The 18,120-nt window shown below is 45.8% G+C and overlaps 1 protein-coding gene and 1 pseudogene across 3 annotated transcripts in view; one reads left to right on the top strand and one right to left on the bottom strand.

Moving 5' to 3' along the window:
- STAM (signal transducing adaptor molecule) overlaps positions 1–18,120 on the bottom strand; it is a 97,624-nt gene that overhangs the window by 69,355 nt on the left and 10,149 nt on the right. For all 3 annotated transcript variants that reach the window (XM_070432408.1, XM_070432398.1, XM_070432389.1), the window contains exon 2: positions 5,338–5,422. In XM_070432408.1, the coding sequence (XP_070288509.1) occupies positions 5,338–5,422 (85 nt within the window). The remainder of the gene's footprint in view (positions 1–5,337; positions 5,423–18,120) is intronic.
- LOC138998869 (tuberin pseudogene) lies at positions 546–2,631 on the top strand (annotated as a pseudogene).

Below are 18,120 nucleotides of genomic sequence, written 5' to 3'. Positions count from 1 at the left end.
ACCAAAAAATGTATATGCACTTTGAATGACTATAAACTCAGTGTTTATTAACACACAGTTCATTTTCAAAATTTAAAAGAATCTACAGAAATGAACAATTTTTTTGTCAATGCCTGTTTTTAAACTGATAACCCATTCTGGTCCAAGCACTGCTGATAACGCAAAGCAATGGAACTGCAAACATCGATAATTTCTTTGGGTATATGTGCCTTCAATCCGTCAACTGTAGCCAGTTTTGTACCGTAAATTTTATCTTTTGTGTATATCCATTTTTTAAAAATCTAGTGGCACTTTAGGATAAATTTTCCTTGTTCAAAGCTTAGTCTGGCTTCACCCATTATTTCCTGAAAAGGAGTGAAAATTAAGTGAGTTATCAGCTGTTCAAATGTATATACATTTTGGGGGAGACATCTTATGAGTATATAGGTTCCTAGTAACATTAACCAGATAGATCTCCATAAGTTTTTCATATACATTAACTATAAAATGATTTAAAAGATTAAAAACAAACTACAAGTGGTTTTCAGGTGCTGGAGGAGGGGAGAATGGAAAGTTGTTTAACAGGTACAGAGATCAGTTGGGGATGATAAAAAACTCTAGAGCCAAGCTGGTTTGGCTCAGTGGATAGAGCGTCGGCCTGTGGACTGAAAGGTCCCAGGTTCGATTCCGGTCAAGGGCATGTACCTTGGTTGCGGGCACATCCCCAGTAGGAGGTGTGCAGGAGGCAGCTGGTCCATGTTTCTCTCTCATCGATGTTTCTAACTCTCTATCCCTCTCCCTTCCTCTCTGTAAAAAATCAATAAAATATATTTAAAAAAAAAACAACTCTAGAGCTGGGTGGCAGTGATGATTACACAACAATGCAAACATACCAAATGACATGAACCCATATATTTTACCAACATTCTGAGGGATATTATGGGGGCAATTTACAGAGTTGGGTAACAAAATAAATGTGGCAGGAACTAAGGTTTTAAGTACAAATTCAAGAATAATTTTTTCATTAACGGAAATAGGGAACAAAGGAGGGAAAGTAAGTTTAAAGATAAAAGAGACACAAAGCAGATTTACAGATGGAAAGATTAAGGTTTATACAGCATGACTATCCAGAAACTAGTGACCCGGTGCATGGATTCATGCAAATGAAAGAAAATTAATTAATTTCAGCTTTAGAAGCACGTTGTGCCAATAGTTGGTCTTCAGATACTTTCTGATATCATGTGTGATTGGTGTCAGCGAGAGCTTTATATCTATCGCACATGCAAGTCAACATTTATTTTTAAATTGCCAGTGCACATCAATTGCCAGTGCCCTCCGTGGACCTCTCCTTCCAGCCCTCGCAGCCCCTGAGCAAGTCCAGCTCCTCACCTGAACTGCAGACACTGCAGGACATCCTCGGGGACGCTGGGAACAAGGCTGATGTTGGCCGGCTGAGCCCTGAGGCTAAGGCTCGGTCACAGTCAGGGATCCTCGATGGGGAAGGCACTGCCTGGTCAGCTCCAGGCGAAGCCAGCCGGGGCCCCTCCCACGCCGAGGGTCCCATGCCTTCCAGCTGTCCCCACTCCCCCAGTGGCCTGCGGCCCCGAGGCTACACCATCTCTGATTCGGCCCCGTCACGCAGGGGCAAGAGGGTGGAGAGGGACTCCTTCAAAAGCAGAGAAGGAGCCTCCAATGCCGAGAAGGTGCCAGGTATCAATCCCAGCTTTGTGTTCCTACAGCTCTACCATTCGCCTTTCTTTAGTAACGAGTCCAACAAGCCAATCCTTTTGCCCAATGAGTCTTTCGAGTGGTCAGTGCAGCTCCTCGACCAGATCCCATCATATGACACGCACAAGATTGCCGTCCTGTACGTGGGAGAAGGCCAGAGCAATAGTGAACTCGCCATCCTGTCCAACGAACATGGCTCCTACAGGTACACAGAGTTCCTGACAAGCCTGGGCAAGCTCATTGAGCTCAAGGACTGTCAGCCGGATAAGGTGTACCTAGGTGGCCTGGATGTGTGTGGCGAGGACAGCCAGTTCACCTACTGCTGGCATGATGACATCATGCAAGCTGTCTTCCACACTGCCACCCTGATGCCCACCAAGGACGTGGACAAGCACCACTGTGACAAGAAGCGCCACCTGGGCAACGACTTTGTGCAGTGCAGGAAAGACATGGAGGGCCTTGTGGACACCAGCGTGGCCAAGATTGTGTCTGACCACAACCTACCCTTCATGGCCCGCCAGATGGCCCTACATGCAAATATGGCCTCACAGGTGCACCACAGCGGCTCCAACCCCACTGACATCTATCCCTCCAAGTGGATCGCCAGGCTCCGCCACCGGATCGGTGAGGAAGCCCACTACTCGAACCACAGCCTGCCCCTGATGCACCCCACGGGCCATGCCAAAGCCCCAGCGCAGGCCCCTGCCGAGCCCATGACCACCTATGAGATAGGCCAGCGGAAGCGCCTCATCTCCTCCGTGGATGACTTCACAGAGTTCGTGTGAGGCTGCAGCTGGGGCAGTGCCTGGTCCTGGGGGAGCACACAAAGATGATGAGGACATGCCCAGGGCTCCTTACAGCTGCCCTGCTAGACTCCCTGCCCCCTACAAGGCATTGGGCAGCATTTATTTGTGCAAATGAATAAAGTGGCCGTGTGTCGGCTCCAGCTGGTTGGTCGGACTGACGGTTAGTCACGTAGCCTTTTATATATATACTAGAGGCCCGGTGCACAAAAATTTGTGCACTCGGGGGGGGGGGGGGGGTCCCTCAGCCCCACTTGTGCCCTCTCACAGTCTGGGACCCATCGGGAGATAACCACCTGCTGGCTTAGGCCTGCTCCCGGGTGGCAGAGGGCAGGCCCAATCCCTAGGTGCCTGCCCCGCAACCCCTGGTCAGGCTCAGAGCAGGGCCGATTGAAGAGCTGGGGCGCCTCCCCCTGTCATGCACAGAGCAGGGAGGATCGGGAGGTTGCGATGCCACCCCCCGTCATGCTCAGGGTAGGGCCGATTGGGGGGTTGGGGCACCGCCCCATCACACCAAGGCAGGGTCGAAGGGGAGGCTGCGGCGCCACCCCTTGTCATGCACAGAGCAGGGAGGATCAGGGAGTTGTGGTGCCACCCGTCATATAGAGAGCCGGCCGATCAGGGAGTTGGGGCGCTGCCACCTGTCACCCACAGAGCAGGGCCCATCAGGGGGGTTGGGGCTCCGTACCCTGTCACACACACAGCAGGGCTGATGAGGGGGTTGGGGAGCTCCCCCGTCACGCACAGAGCAGGGCCAATCAGGGGGTTGGGGAGCTCCCCCGTGTCACGCACAGAGTAGGGCCGATAGGGGAATTGGGGCACCGCCCCCTGTCACACACAGAGCAGGGAGGATCAGGGGGTTGGGCGTCACCCCCTGTCACCCACAGAGCAGGGCCGATCAGGGGTTTGGGGCACTCCCCCCTGTCACACTCAGGGCAGGGCTGATGGGTAGGTTGCGGCTCCACCCCGTCACACACAGAGCAGGGCCCATGGGGGGAGTTAGGGCGCCGCACCCTGTCACACACAGAGCAGGGCCGATCAGGGGGTTGGGGAGCTCCCCCCATCAGGCACAGAGCAGGGCCGATCAGGGGGTTGGGGCGCCTTCCCCTGTCACGAACAGAGCAGGGCGGATAGGGAGGTGTGGCCCCGCCTCCTGTCACACACAGAGCCACAGGGCGATCAGGGGGTTTAGGCGCTGCCCCCTGTCACACTGCTCCAGGGACCAGGAGGCCTCGAGGCTCCGCTGATCCCGGTGCTGGGAGGCATATTACCCTTTTACTATATAGGATAGAGGCCTGGTATACGAGTGGGGGCCAGCTGGTTTGCCCTGAATGGTGTCCTGGATCAGGTGAGGGTCCCGCTTGGGTGCCTGGCCAGCCTGGATGAGGGGATGATGGCTGTTTGCAGCTGGTCACACCCCCTTCAGGGTGGGGGTCCCCACTGGGGTGCCTGGCCAGTCTAGGTGAGGGGCTGAGGGCCGTTTTCAGGCTGGCGGGTGACTGAAGCTCCCAACATCTCCTTTTTTTCTTTTTTCTTTTTATTCTGGGATTTATTTACCTTCTATGGCTGTCACTGGAGCTGAGAGCCGGCTTTAGCTCTGAGGTTCGGCTCCAGCTCTGAGACCTCGGCTGTTGAAAGCAGGTATCTGGGCTTTGTTTAGCTTCTATAATTGAAACACTGTTGCAACTCCAGCTCTGAGACCCAGCTGGCTGAAAGCAGGTTTCTGGGGAATGTTTAGCTTCTATAATTGCAACATAGTTGCTTAGACTGCAGCTCAGAGGCTGGCAGCGGCAGGCGGGGAACCTTGGCTTCCTCCATCACTGGAACAAGCAAGCCACCTGTTCGCTTCAGCTGCCTGGCTGCCGGCCGCCATCTTGGTTGGCAGTTAATTTGCATATCGCCCTGATTAGCCAATGGGAAGCATGTCAGAGGTATGGTTAATTACCATGTTTGTCTATTATTAGATAGGATATAGATAATGGTGTGTCTACAGAACTAGTGATTGGATACAAAATTAGAGCTGAAAATACACGTTACCTGGAAGTTGTCAGATTTTAAAAGAAAAAAATATTAGAAAAGAAAATGACGCTAAGGGAAAAAAATAAATCAAAATGTTTAAGGAACTATTTATATTTAGAAGGGAAAGAGCAACAGCCAAAAGTAGGTACATCAGAGATTAAGATCACCACCAGAAGAACCAAGTATAATTCAATAGTGCTCCCTAACATATTCCATATGAAAGTATATGAATAAGACAACGTGTTTGGGTAAGGCTGCTAATATCTGGACATTATTAACCCAGGAATTAAGGAAATCACTAATATATATATATATGATGGGTAGGTTGCGGCTCAACCTACCCATATATATATATGTTAATCTACTCACTTTACTGCTTAGAAAGCTAGATGTTTCCCAAAAGCCCATATACCAAAAAGTTTAAGGTTCTACTTCCCTAAAGTGCCTCTTTCAGTAGTCACTCATCAGTTGGGTGGTAGTAAGTTGCAGATGTGACAAAGAACAGAACGCAGAAATGACCATCAAACTTTGTAACTAAAAAATCCCTAATGACTTGAAAAATCAAGTGAAAAAAAACTAGATTTCAGGAGGAAAAGAGTGATTAAAGTGGCAACATTTTTACCAGTCATGTTACTATAACTGGTTATAAGAAGTAACCCAAATAGAATGATTCTTCAAATCCTTCTAGAAAAAACATTCCCTTTTAAAATAAATTATAATTGTAATATGTTCCACCTTATCTTTATTGTATTCATATTAATAAAAAGGACAAATGAATAAAAGTTCTTTGAAATTTTGCAATACTTACCCAGTGCGAGACTGACCGACTTTATCACAAATATCCAAAATGAGGCCCCAATCTTCAGCAGTATTCATCTCACTAGTTGCTTTCTCTGTATATTATAGAGAGAAATTGCAGAAATAGTATCTTTTAAAAACCTTTAAAGGGTAAATAATCAGATTCAAATCATCAAATCTAATCTAATAAAAGAGAAACATGCAAAGTGACCATACCTTTGCTAGGCCCCAAGCCACGCCCACCAGCCAATCAGAGTGACTATATGTAAATTAACCCAACCAAGATGGTGGCCGACAGCCACGGAGTTGGAGCAAGCAGGAAGCTTGGTTTCCCCGGTGATGGAGGAAGCCAAGCTTCCCGCCTGCCCTGGCTGGCTGTAGCCTCCGCTCAAGGCAAGAAAGTTTCAATTATAGCAGATAAATAAATCCCAGATACCTGCTTCCAGCCAACCTCCACTGGGAGCTTGGCTGGCTGGGGGCCGTGGCCAGCCTGCAAACAGCCATCAGCCCCTCACCCAGGCTGGCCCGGCACTCCAGTGGGGACCCCCACCCTGAAGAGGATGTGGCCAGTCTGAAAACGGCCCTCACCCAGGCTGGCCAGGCACCCCAGCAGGACCCCCACCTGATCCAGGACACCCTTCAGGGCAAACCAGCCAGCCCCAACCCATGCACCAGGCCTCTATCCTATATAATAAAAGGGGAATATGCAAATTAACCCAAACAGCAGAAAGACCGGGAATGACTGGTCACTATGACACACACTGACCACCAGGGGGCAGATGCACAATGCAGGAGTTGCACCCTGGTGGTCAGTGCACTCCCATGGGGGGAGCTCTGCTCAGCCACAAGCCAGGCTGATGGCTGCCAGTACAATGGTGGTGGTGGGAGCTTCTCCCGCCTCCTCAGCAGTGCTAAGGATGTCCAACTGCAGCTTAGACCTGCTTCCCGCTGGCAAGTGGACATCCCCCGAGGACTCCCGGGCTGCCAGAGGGATGTCTGACTGCCAGCTTAAGCCCAATCCCCCGGGGAGCGGGCCTAAGCCAGCAGGTGGTCATCCCCCGAGGGTCCCAGTCTGCTAGAGGGCACAGGTCGGACTGAGGGATTCCCCCCCCCCCCGCCCCAGTGCACAAATTTTTGTGCACCAGGCCTCTAGTTGTAGTATAATCAAGTATCAACAACAAATCATTAATAATTACCAGCAGTCTGATTAATGAGATGTTCAAGTCCATCTTTAAAAAGAAGGGCACCTTTATTACCTGTCACAATTATTTTCCCCAATCACATTTCAGTTGCTTTTACTTTCTATAAAAAATATGCCATTGATTTTTCTTTTTTTAAATAATTATATACAGGTCTATCTCTCCCTGCAGATATCAAGATAAAAATAAGAAATCATTTCATTATCAAATAATTCTTAGCTTTACTTGCCAGTGAAGGAAACTAGGCAAATCTCTATAAAATGTTTCAGGGAATTTAATTATTTAGTTTTGATTTTGGGTGCTGATAAGAAGAAACTGAACAAAAGAAAAACAAGCTTTAACTGAATATTTCTCTTAAATAAAAACTTGACAAATTAAAAATATCAAGAGAGGGAAAACATGAGAAGCAATAATAGCAACAATACCTCAAAAGCTATATAACAATGTAGAAGACCAAGAAAAGTGGATCCTATATTGGCAGTAAGAAAAAAAGTGTAAGAACCAGCATGTTTTACACCACTGAATTCTCAGAAAATTCAAATATTGGCAGCAAAAGGAAGTCTGAAATTGAGAGTGAAGAATAAAGAAGATTTAAAGTTTGATATAAATGGGTTAATGCTGTTTGAAATGTAGACAGGTCCCTACTTTGCCTTTTTTACTCAAGGGCTCTAGCAACCACCTCTACTCCACCTAAAAAAAAAAGTGAACGTTTGTTTTCTGCAGGTAAAGCAAAGATTTTCTAGACAAGGAAACACCAGACATAGTTAAGACACAGGCATCATCTTCTGGTTTCCTGTCCAACATGTCAGGGAGTTAGAAGTCATCACTCCATTCTAACAAGTAAAGCACTAAAAAAGTGGATAATAAACAACTTTTCATATATCTCTCAAAAGTGAAGTCATAGAGAAAATTGCTACCCCCCAAATTAGAAACACAGACAGGTGGATACACAGAATCACAACTTAGAGGAGAAACATCACCAGAAACCACTAGTGGCATGAAAATTTAAACTGTAACAAATTGCTGGGACTAAGTGTGGACAAGTCTGGGCCAAAACGCCAAAGGAGAACAGTAATTATTGTGAAAGACACAAGAGCATTCTCTTCTTAATAAGATCCACTACTCTCAAGAGAAACTATTTGCCAGCACCTAATCAACTAGGGTTTGGTCAGAGATTAACCCACCTAGGTAAGGGAAATACCCAACTCCAACCCACTGTTCCACCTGAGGGGTACAGGGGATACTGATCAGCATGTGAGAAATTCACACTCCAGAGGCAGAGGTTCACGACAAGACTGAGACCCAATCACAGGAATATAGAATGCTTTCCCACTGACACCTTACCACCAGACCACTAAGGGCTGGTGTTCATTTTATCTAGTTCATTATGTCTAACTTTCATTAATGCACACTTATAAAGCAAAAAAGTCTGAAAAGATGGAGCAAGTATCAGAACCAGACTCAGACATGGCAGGAATATTGGAATAATCAGACCAGGAATGTTTTAAACTATGATTAATATGCTACAAGTTCTAATGGAATAATGAGACAGCATGCAAGAACAAATGGGCAATGTAAGCAGAGATGAAAATTCTAAAAAATACTAGAGATGAAGAACAGAATAAAATTAAGAATACCATTGAAGAGCTCTACAGTAGACTGGACATGATAGAAATTATCTCTAAACTTGAGGATATGTCAATAGAAACTTCAAAAACTGAAAAGCAAAGAGAAAAAAAGGTGACTGAAAAAAACTGAAACAGATTATCCAAGAACTGTGGGAAACTACAAAAGGTGCAACACAGAGGCGAAAAAAACAAAAACAAAACACAAACAGAAGAAATATTTGAGACAATGATTCAGATCTTCCCCAAATTAGATGCCAAACCACAGGTCCTAGAAGAACTGAGGAAACCAAACACAATAAATGTCAAAATAACAACACCTAGTCATATCATATTCAAACTGCAAAAGATCAAAGATGAAGAATATATAGAAAAAGAAGCCAGCAGAAGGAAAAACAGAAACAAAAAACACAACACTGTACCTCAGTGGTTCTCAACCTTCCTAATGCCACGACCCTTTAATAGAGTTCCTCGTGATGTGGTGACCCCCAATTTCATTGTTACAAATTGAACATAAGTAAAGCATAGTGATTAATCACAAAAACCATATGTAATTATATATGTTTTCCAATGGTCCTAGGCGATCCCTGTGTAAGGGTTGTTCGACCCCCAAAGGGGTCACAACCCACAGGTTGAGAACCGCTGCTGTACCTATCCTATCTAATAAAAGAGAAACATGGTAATTAGCCGTACAGCCGCTACCCTTCCCATTGGCTAATCAGTGAGATATGCAAATTAACTGCCAGCCAAGATGGCGGCCGGCAGCCAGGCAGCTTAAAGCTAACAGGGAGGCTTCCTTGCTTCAGTGACGGAGGAAGCCAAGCTTCCCCGCCTGCGCTGCCGGCCTCTGAGCTTGCAGTTTGAAACATTGTAACAAATATAGAAGCTAACCAAAACCCCAGAAACAGGCTTTAGTCAGCCAGGCTTCAGCCAGCAAGACTGCAACATTGTATCAAATACAGAAGGTAAACAAAGGCCAGAAACCTGCTTTCAGCAGCTGAGCCTCAGAGAGAAAGCCGGCTCTCAGCTCCAGTGACAGGCATAGAAGGTAAATAAATGCCAGAATAAAAATGAAAAAAGAAAAAAAGGAGAGGTTTGGAGCTTCAGTCGCCCACCAGCCTGAAAACAGCCCTCAGCCCCTCACCCAGACTGGCCAAGCACCCCAGTGGGGACCCCCACCCTGAAGCAACAAGATGGCGGCTAATTTGCATACTGAAGGCAGGCGGCAGCAGGCAAGGCTGTCTGCCGTTTGGGACTCAGATCTGTGACCCTGCCAGGCAGAGGGCAGTGCTTGAGGCTGTCCGTGATCCCAGGACCCAGATCTGTGACCCTGCCAGACGGGGGACACCGCGGGAGGCTGTCTGCAGCCCAGGACTCGGATCTGTGACCCTGCCAGGCGGGGGACAGTGCTTGAGGCTGTCCGCTGTCCCGGGACCCAGATCCGTGATACTGCCGGGCGGGGGGCAGTGCTTGAGGCTGTCCTCGGTCTTGGTACCCGGATCCATGTCCTCGAGAGTGGGGCAGTGCTTGAGGCTGTCCGCGGTCCCAGGACCTGGATCTGTGACCCTGCTGGGCAGGGGGGTAGCACAGGAGGCTGTCTGCAGTCCGGGACCCAAATCTGTGACCCTGCTGGGTGGGGGTCAGTGCTTGAGGCTGTCCACGGGACCAAGACACGGATCTGTGACCCTGCCAGGCGGGGGGCAGCGCTTGAGGTTGTGCACGGTCCCAGGACTCGGATCTGTGACCCTTCACGGCGGGGAGGCAGCCATCAGTGCCCAGGAGTGACTGCGCAAGATCCGCCTCCTGGCCCAGAAGGTGCAGGATTGCAGGGACAGCCACCGTGGCGGGCCAGACTGACATCCTCCTGGCCGCACCATGGGGGTTTGCGGATCTGCAAAGCCAGAGGCCTCCGGTGTGCACACACCCCCCCCCCCCCCCCCGCATGCGAACATCCCCCAGCACACTGTCACCCTCCCGCGCCTGCAACAGTTGCAAACCAAGGCGTGCACAAGTTCCCCCTGCCTCTCTACCACACTTCCATCAACCCGGCATGCCTAACACCCCCACAGGATGTGCACACATCCCCTCTGATGCCCTCACATTCTTTGGAGAGTGTCTGGGTGTTCTGGGTGCTGAGACTGGGTGCCTGTGAGATGACAGTGAGAGGGCGGAGTAGTGATGCCCTGTCCCCACGGAGGCCAGTGCAGCTACGAGATCACCTCTGGGAGGTTAATGCAGGTGCTGAGGCGGGAGCAGGTGCAGACAGACACACCTGGTGGGCGCAGGCGGCCCTCTCTGAGGTGCCTTCGGTAAGCGTTCAAGATCAAGAGCCCAGAGGCAGAGAGGAATTCCATCCTCTCAGTGAAACAGTGGGATAGTCGGGGCGACTGTAGAGGAGGAATGTGCACTTTGGGTGCCAGCACCCATGAGTGAAGGCTGCCCTGACTGAGCCTCGCTTGCTTGGGCCTAGCACACTCCTGCCGGGCAACGGGTGACAGAACGTGCTTTTCCGAATTAATGAGAGAAAATGTTGATTCTCCTGCTGCCCACGAGGGTGGAAAGTGAAGTGGGGAGACATGTGGGGAATGAGCAAGGTTCCCTGTCTGGGGGTTCCAAATCTGCTGTTGGTTCCTTTCACCACTGACTAGAGATATACAGGGTGTCCCCCCAAAATGTATACACACTTTCAAAACCTACTAATTCCAATGGTTTTAAGCATAACAAAGGAACAACAATGGAGCTGTTATCTGTTAAAAGTGTGGGCACAAACAGGTAGTTGGACATTCCCTGAGGGGTCTCAGATTGGAGAGGGTGAAGGCCAGACTGAGGGGCCCCTTCTCACCTCCCCCACCCCAGTGCACGAATTTCGTGCACCGGGCTACTAGTATAGGAATAAACATAAGAATGACATCTGATGCCTCAGAAACCATGCAAACAGGAGAGGAAATGGCTATGTTGAGAGTAAATAACCACTAACCTAGGATTATGTACCCTGTGAAGTTATTCATCAAAAGAAAAGGAGAGCCCTAGCTGGTTTGGCTCAGTGGATAGAGCATCGGCCTGCAGACTTAAGGGTCCCGGGTTCAATTCCAGTCAGGGGCACATGCCTGAGTTGTGGGCTCGATCTCTACTGGCGGGCGTGCAGGAGGCAGCCGATCAATGATTCCCTCTCATCATTGATGTTTCTCTCTCTTTCTCTCCCCTCTCCCTTCCTCTCTGAAATCAATAAAAATTGTTAAAAAAAAAAAAAAGAGAGAGAGAGAGAGAAATAAAGACTTTCTCAAACAAAGAAACACTGAGGAAATTTATATCAATAGAATGGCCTTTGCAAGAAATGCTAAAAGAAGTTTTTCAAAGGGAGAGGTAAAGGATATTGTGTGTGTGTATGTGTGTGTGTGTGTGTGAAATGAAGATGAATACTATTCAGAAAACTAGTAATAAAAGAGAACTTCTTCAAAACTACAAAGAAAATCCACAAAAATCTAATATATTTAATGGTGAGAAATTGAAAGTTTTACTAAAAGGGTTAAAGAGAATAAAACAGGGCAAAGAAAATGTATTGTGCTTAGCAGGTATCTTGCAGAAAGCTTGCAGCCGAGTACTGCACAGCTTAGATAACCAGAAGATACCTGGCATCAGGAGGAACCAAGGACGGACCCGACCCTTACATCAGCAGAAGAGCTTGCAGCCAGCAAGGATTAATAAAAACCTGCCTCTCCTTTCCTTTTTCGGACTCAACCCACCTGCACCCAGGTGCCTGGAATAACAGCTTCTTTAGATACATTATGGCCTCATGTCATAGGTGCGCAACCCCGGCCCACTCGGAACCTTTCATTTACCACTGTGGCAAGGATATCCCCTATCACCACACCTTTTCTCCATCATATGGGAAGTCCTAGCTAATACAAAAAAAAACACAAGAAAATAATACAAAAGGCACACAGATAAAAGAATAAATAAAATTGTCTTTATTCACAGGTAACATAATTATCTACATGGAAAATCCAAAAGAATATTTTTTGTTGAAAAAGAAAAAAGCTGGAACTAACAAGTGATTATAGCAAGATTGCAGAATACAAGGTTAATTAATATACAAAAGTCAATTGCTAGGAGGGTAAGCCAGATGTTGTTTAAGGATATAAACTTGCAACAAGTAGTAAATAAGCTATAGAGATCTAATGCACAGTATAAGGAAAATATACAACAATATTATAGTATAACCATCAAACTTACTAAAGTAACATGTTGAATACCTTAAATTTACATAATGTTACTTGTCAAATATATTCACTAAAGACAAGTCAACTACTTTCCTATATAGACCAACAATGAACAAGTGGAATTTTAAGTTAAAAACACAAGGCCATTTAGCATTACATTAGCAATCAAAAAAAAATGCAATACCTAAGTATAAATCTAACAAAATATATACAGTACCTATATAAAGAAAACTACAAAACCCTGATGATGAAAGAAATCAAAGAAATGGTGAGTTATTCCATGTTCACTGATAGAAGACTCAATATTGTCAAGATATCAGTTTTCCCAACTCAAAATGGATCATAGGTTTAAATTTAAAACAACCTAAAAAACTCCTAGAGCCCGGCGGGTGTGGCTCAGTTGGTTGGATGTTATCCCGTGCACCAAAAAGTTGCCGGGTTGCAGGCTCTATCCCCAGTAGGGGGCATGCAGGAGGCAGCTGATCGATGTTTCACTCTCATATGGATGTTTCTCTTTATCCCTCTCCCTTCCTCTTTCTCTAAAAATCAACAAAAACTTGAAGAAAAAAAAAAACCCTCCTAAAAGGATAAAGTCTAGATGACCCAAGTATAGCAATGACTTTTTAGATCAAAAACCAAAGTCATGATCCATGAAGGAAATAATTGATAATATGAATTTCATTAAAATTAAAAACTTCTGTTGTCTGAAAGATGCTGTAAAGAAAATGAAACAATAAGCCACATGCTGGGAAGAATTATTTGCCAAACACATCTGATAAAGGACTGTGATCCAAATAATACAAAGAATTCTTAAAACTCAGTAACAAGAAAACAACCCAATTAAAAAACAGGAAAAAGACCTGAATAGGCACTTCACCAAAGAAGATCTATAGATATCAAATAAATATATGAAAAAATGCTCCACATCATATGTCATTAGGGAATTACAAATTAAAACAATAGGAAGATATCATTATATACCTATCAGAATGGCCAAAATCCAAAACACTAACATCAGCATATGCTGGTGAGAATATAGAGGAACAGGACTTCCACTCATTGCTGGTGAAAATGCAAAATGGTACAGATACTTTGGAAGATATTTTGACAATTTCTTACAAAACTAAACATACTCTTACCATACATCTTGTTATTTATTCAAAGAAGCTGAAAAATGTCCATACAAAAACCTACACATGGATATTTTTAGCAGTTTTATTCATAATTACCAAAACTTGGGAGCAAACAAGATGTCCTTCAGTAGGTAAATAGATAAAATTGTGGTAACATCAGGGCAATGAAATATTATTTAATGCTAAAAAGAAATGAGCTATCAAGCCAAGAAAAGACAAATTTTAAATGCATACTATTAAATAAAAGAAGGTAATCTGAAAAGATTACATAGTGCATGTTTCTAACTATATGACATTCTTAAAAAGGCAAAACTGCCGAAACCGGTTTGGCTCAGTGGATAGAGCGTCGGCCTGCGGACTGAAAGGTCCCAGGTTCGATTCCGGTCGAGGGCATGTACCTGGGTTGCGGGCACATCCCCAATAGAAGATGTGCAGGAGGCGGCTGATCGATGTTTCTCTCTCATCGATGTTTCTAACTCTCTATCTCTCCCCCTTCCTCTCTGTAAAAAATCAATAAAATATATTTAAAAAAAAAAAAAAAAAGGCAAAACTATGAAGACACTAAAAACGGATCAGAGGTTTCCAGGGGTTAGGGGGAGAGTGAGATGAATAGGTGGAACACAGAGTATCTGTAGGACAATGAAAGTACTCTGTATATTAAAATGTTGAATACATGTCATTAAACAGTTCTTTCTCCAAACCTTAGTGTGAACATTAGTATAAGCTATGGACTTTGAATATGAAGATGAATGTTGGTAGGTTCACAACTGTAACAAACGTACCACTCTGTTGCAGGACATTGATAGTGGTGGAGGCTGTGTGCAAGAGCTGGACTTTTAGAAAAAAAAAAAGACTCTATAGCCAGTATGTAAAAATGATTTGGTAGAGGGAAAGGAAGAAAACAAGAGAAACTAACTCTACTCTGAAAATTAAGTGTGTTACTTAGAAACCAAATGTTGAAACAGCGTTTAATTTTGTTCAGCAGGGGCCACTGATAACTGATTCAAATTTACCTGTTGCTATCCAAGCTTCAACAATATATTGTAAATCCCTTGAAAATAATAACAATTTCTGCTCTGGGTAATTCTTTCAATATCCATGCTTTCATTCTCTTGCTCAATAAATACTTAATCTAATCACATAACTGCAGTATGTAATTTAACCTAATTATGAATAACTGGAAAGGCGCAAAGGGAAGGACAAATAATATAGGCATGTCACTGTACAGCTTTGCCAGCAAGTTGAAGTTTAACACTCCCCAGATCTATTTCCCACAGATTGCTGGGAGAATAGACGCATGCCCAGTCAAGTCTGGATAACATAGGGAGGGTACTTATCGGTCAGTACACCCGGGAACAGGTCACTGGCTAGAAGAGGCATGGCCACTGCAAGCACAGGAAGATTTGAGATATTTAATCTCCTAAACGAAGTTCACTCTCTTGGCTCCTGGCCCTCTTGCTACAGATGACTGCAACTACCTAGTGCTGTACTGGACCCAATTCCAACATGGAAAGGAAACTTTGGATACTGGTTTTGCTTCTAGCTCTACTGAATTCCCAGCTGCACAACTTCCATGACTGGATTAAGGGAAAGAGGTCTTTGGAAACCCAAGGATGTAATTCCATGAAAATAAAGCTTTCTACCACATCTCACCCTCCAGTGGTATGCTCATTCCAGCAGTACCCAAGAACCCCACTCCCACTAGCAAATGAGAAAGGCCATCCATGCATTTCTCCAATAACCCCTCAGGTTCAATAAATCACTATATAACTCACAGAACTCAGGAAAGCACTTGCGATTAGTTTTATTAGAAAAGATGCAAATCTGAACCAGGCAATAAAGAGATGCATAGGGCTAGCTCTGGGAGGGTCCCAAATACAAAGAAAGCTTCTGAGCCCTCGGGATGCATCACCTTCCTGACACATCAATGTGTCACTGTAATAGGCAGTTAGACAGGCATGAGCAGAGTAGGAACAATAAAATGTAACCAAGATGGAAAGCCCTGGGTACCTAGCAAGTGGGAAAACAAGGACCCTTCCTCTCCTGGCATATGGCTGGTCATGCAGTTTAGACCCCTTGAACTTTCATATGACTGGTCAAGTGGTAAATAACCTGGTTATTTACCACAATGAACTGATGGACTGTGACTAGGCTGATGCTACACCAGACCCAGCTCCACCACAGAATGGAAACTCTGGACGCTGACTTTGCTTCTAGTTCCAGTCCTACATGATTCAGACCCTCCCCTGACCTTTCTTCCCCTAGCAGGTTGCTAGTCATGTAGTGAAATCCACAGAGGAAGAACAAAGGGGCTGGAGAACAACCTCATATGACTCCCATACAACCCTGGCATGACCACTCCCTTAAGCATTAAGCCCTCGGGACAATGAGGTTCTAGCCTAAATCAAATAATCTTAGGAACAAAGCCATGAGCCTGTGGCCCGCAGAGACAGAGTTTTGGTCAAACTAGAGATGACATTTAGGCCTCAGTTGTGTTTCAGATCCAAGCTCAGAAAACCAGCAAAACCAAACAGAGGGATACCATGGCTGATATCAGGACCAGATGCAATGACTAATGATCCCCTAGTGCCAACCAATCAGTGGACGCCACGGAACATGAAAGGACACACTTGAAAAGTTGATGAATATTCTATTGAGATCCTCCCCCTGAGATCTCCCCTGAAATCTCCACCCTTAAATGCCCTTGAGACAAAGGATCCAGTGCCCTCTTTCTTTCTCTCCCCTGCCTCATCCTCCCTCTCCCTCTCTCTTTCCCTCCCCCTTTCCCTCTAATGCCCCCATTTACCTCCCCCACACCCCACCTATACCTTCTTACTTTAGGCATGTCTCTGCTTTCTTTCTCCTAAGCTCCAAGGGCCCTTCTTTTGCCTGTAACTTGTTTTGAATCCATGCAACCCAGCTGGCTCACTTCTACCTCTGTGATTTTCTAAATAAACTAGAGGCCGGGTGCATGGATTTGTGCACTGGTGGGGTCCCTCAGCCTAACTTGTGCACTTTCACAATCCGTGACCCCTTGGGGGATGTCGGACTGCCAGTTTCGGCCCAATCTCCACAGGGATCAGGCTGAAACCTGAAACTGGCAGTCCGACATCCCCCGATGGATGTAGTAATGCACTAAGTGGCAGGCGGCCAGGGAGGAGCCCAGGCTGGGCGCACACCACTCCTGCTCATCCTGGCCTCACTATACCTGCCGCAGGCTCGTGCCCAGTTAGTCCCTATCAGGAGAGGTTCATGCCACTGCAACGGTGCTCACCAGCCATGAGCCCTGCCTCTGGCACCCGTTGGTCAGCTGAGCGGCGCTCCCACTGTGGGAGCACACTGACTACCAGGGGGCAGCTCCTGCGTTGAGCATCTGCCCCTTGGTGGTCAATGCACGTCATAGCAATAGGTCAACCAGTCATTTGGTCGCTTAGGCTTTTATATATATTTTTGCTTGTATTGGAATCTGAATTCTTTCTTAGCAAGACCTCAAGTACCGAGATTGCTGAATCAAGGTCCAATTGATACCACGGTAAATAATCTGGTTATTTACCACAATGGACTGATGGATTGTGACTAGCCTGTTGCTACACCAGACCCAGCTCCACCACGGACGGAAACTCTGGATGCTGGCTTTGCTTCCAGTTCCGCTAAATCCCCAGCTGCCCCTCTTCCAGGACTTGTTGAAGGGAAATGGGACTTTGCAAACCCAGGGATGTAATTCCACGCTAATAAAATTCACTCATCCTCCCATGCGAGTCTTAGAAATTTCTTTTTCTCAAGATATCGCAAGGACCCAACCCCAAGAACCCAGTGGGGAAAGGGATCCACCAGTGCACACCCTATTTCCACAGATAATAACACAATCGCTGATAACATTCTGGTGCAGTTTTGCTGCTAACATCACCAACCAGGAAGCTCAACTGAGCTTTTGTTTCCAGAGTTTTTATGGGAGTATCCTTATTAAGGTATGACGGAACATCTCTTGAAATTCTATTTCCAATCCCCTCCCTGCTTTCTGGCAGGGCTGCTATTATAAGACTCAAAGCCCCAACTATCTGATCACAAGGTATTCCTTCTGGAGTGGCCAGCCCCCATGCTCAGTGTATCTAAACTAAGGTGTAGTACCAGAAACCCACCATGGATAAGAAAGATGCTCCCCTCACTCAGGAAATTTTAAGGATTCAGAAGCTCCCTCCCAGGAAACAGAAACAAAGACTATTCAAACTTTTTATTATTTAGCACTCTTATAATGGAAAATCTTATCTTTTCTAATATATATATACACACACACACATACTAGTAGCCCAGTGCACAAAAATTTGTGCACTTGGGCGGGGGGGGGGGGGGTCTCTCAGTTATTAAACATTTATCGGCACAACACTGACCACATTGGTGGTGGTCTCGTCAGAATGTGTTATATTATGCAGATAAAAATATATTTAAGCAGATTTGATGGAGATATTTTCAAAGATGGAAGAATTGTCCCTGTCAACTATTTTAGTTGACTCATATCTTCACTAATTGTCATCATTGCAAAGTTTTCAGTCGCCATATGGATTGCTAGATATAATAGGTCATGCGCTGTCCCTGTCCTCTGTAGCCTTTGTTACCTT

This window comes from Myotis yumanensis, unplaced genomic scaffold (assembly GCF_028538775.1).
Source record: "Myotis yumanensis isolate MYYU_CA2020_CCGP unplaced genomic scaffold, mMyoYum1.0.hap1 SCAF_1, whole genome shotgun sequence".
NCBI lineage: Eukaryota > Metazoa > Chordata > Mammalia > Chiroptera > Vespertilionidae > Myotis > Myotis yumanensis.
Note: the sequence above shows the minus strand (reverse complement) of the source record. Positions and strands in the feature narration are given on the sequence as shown.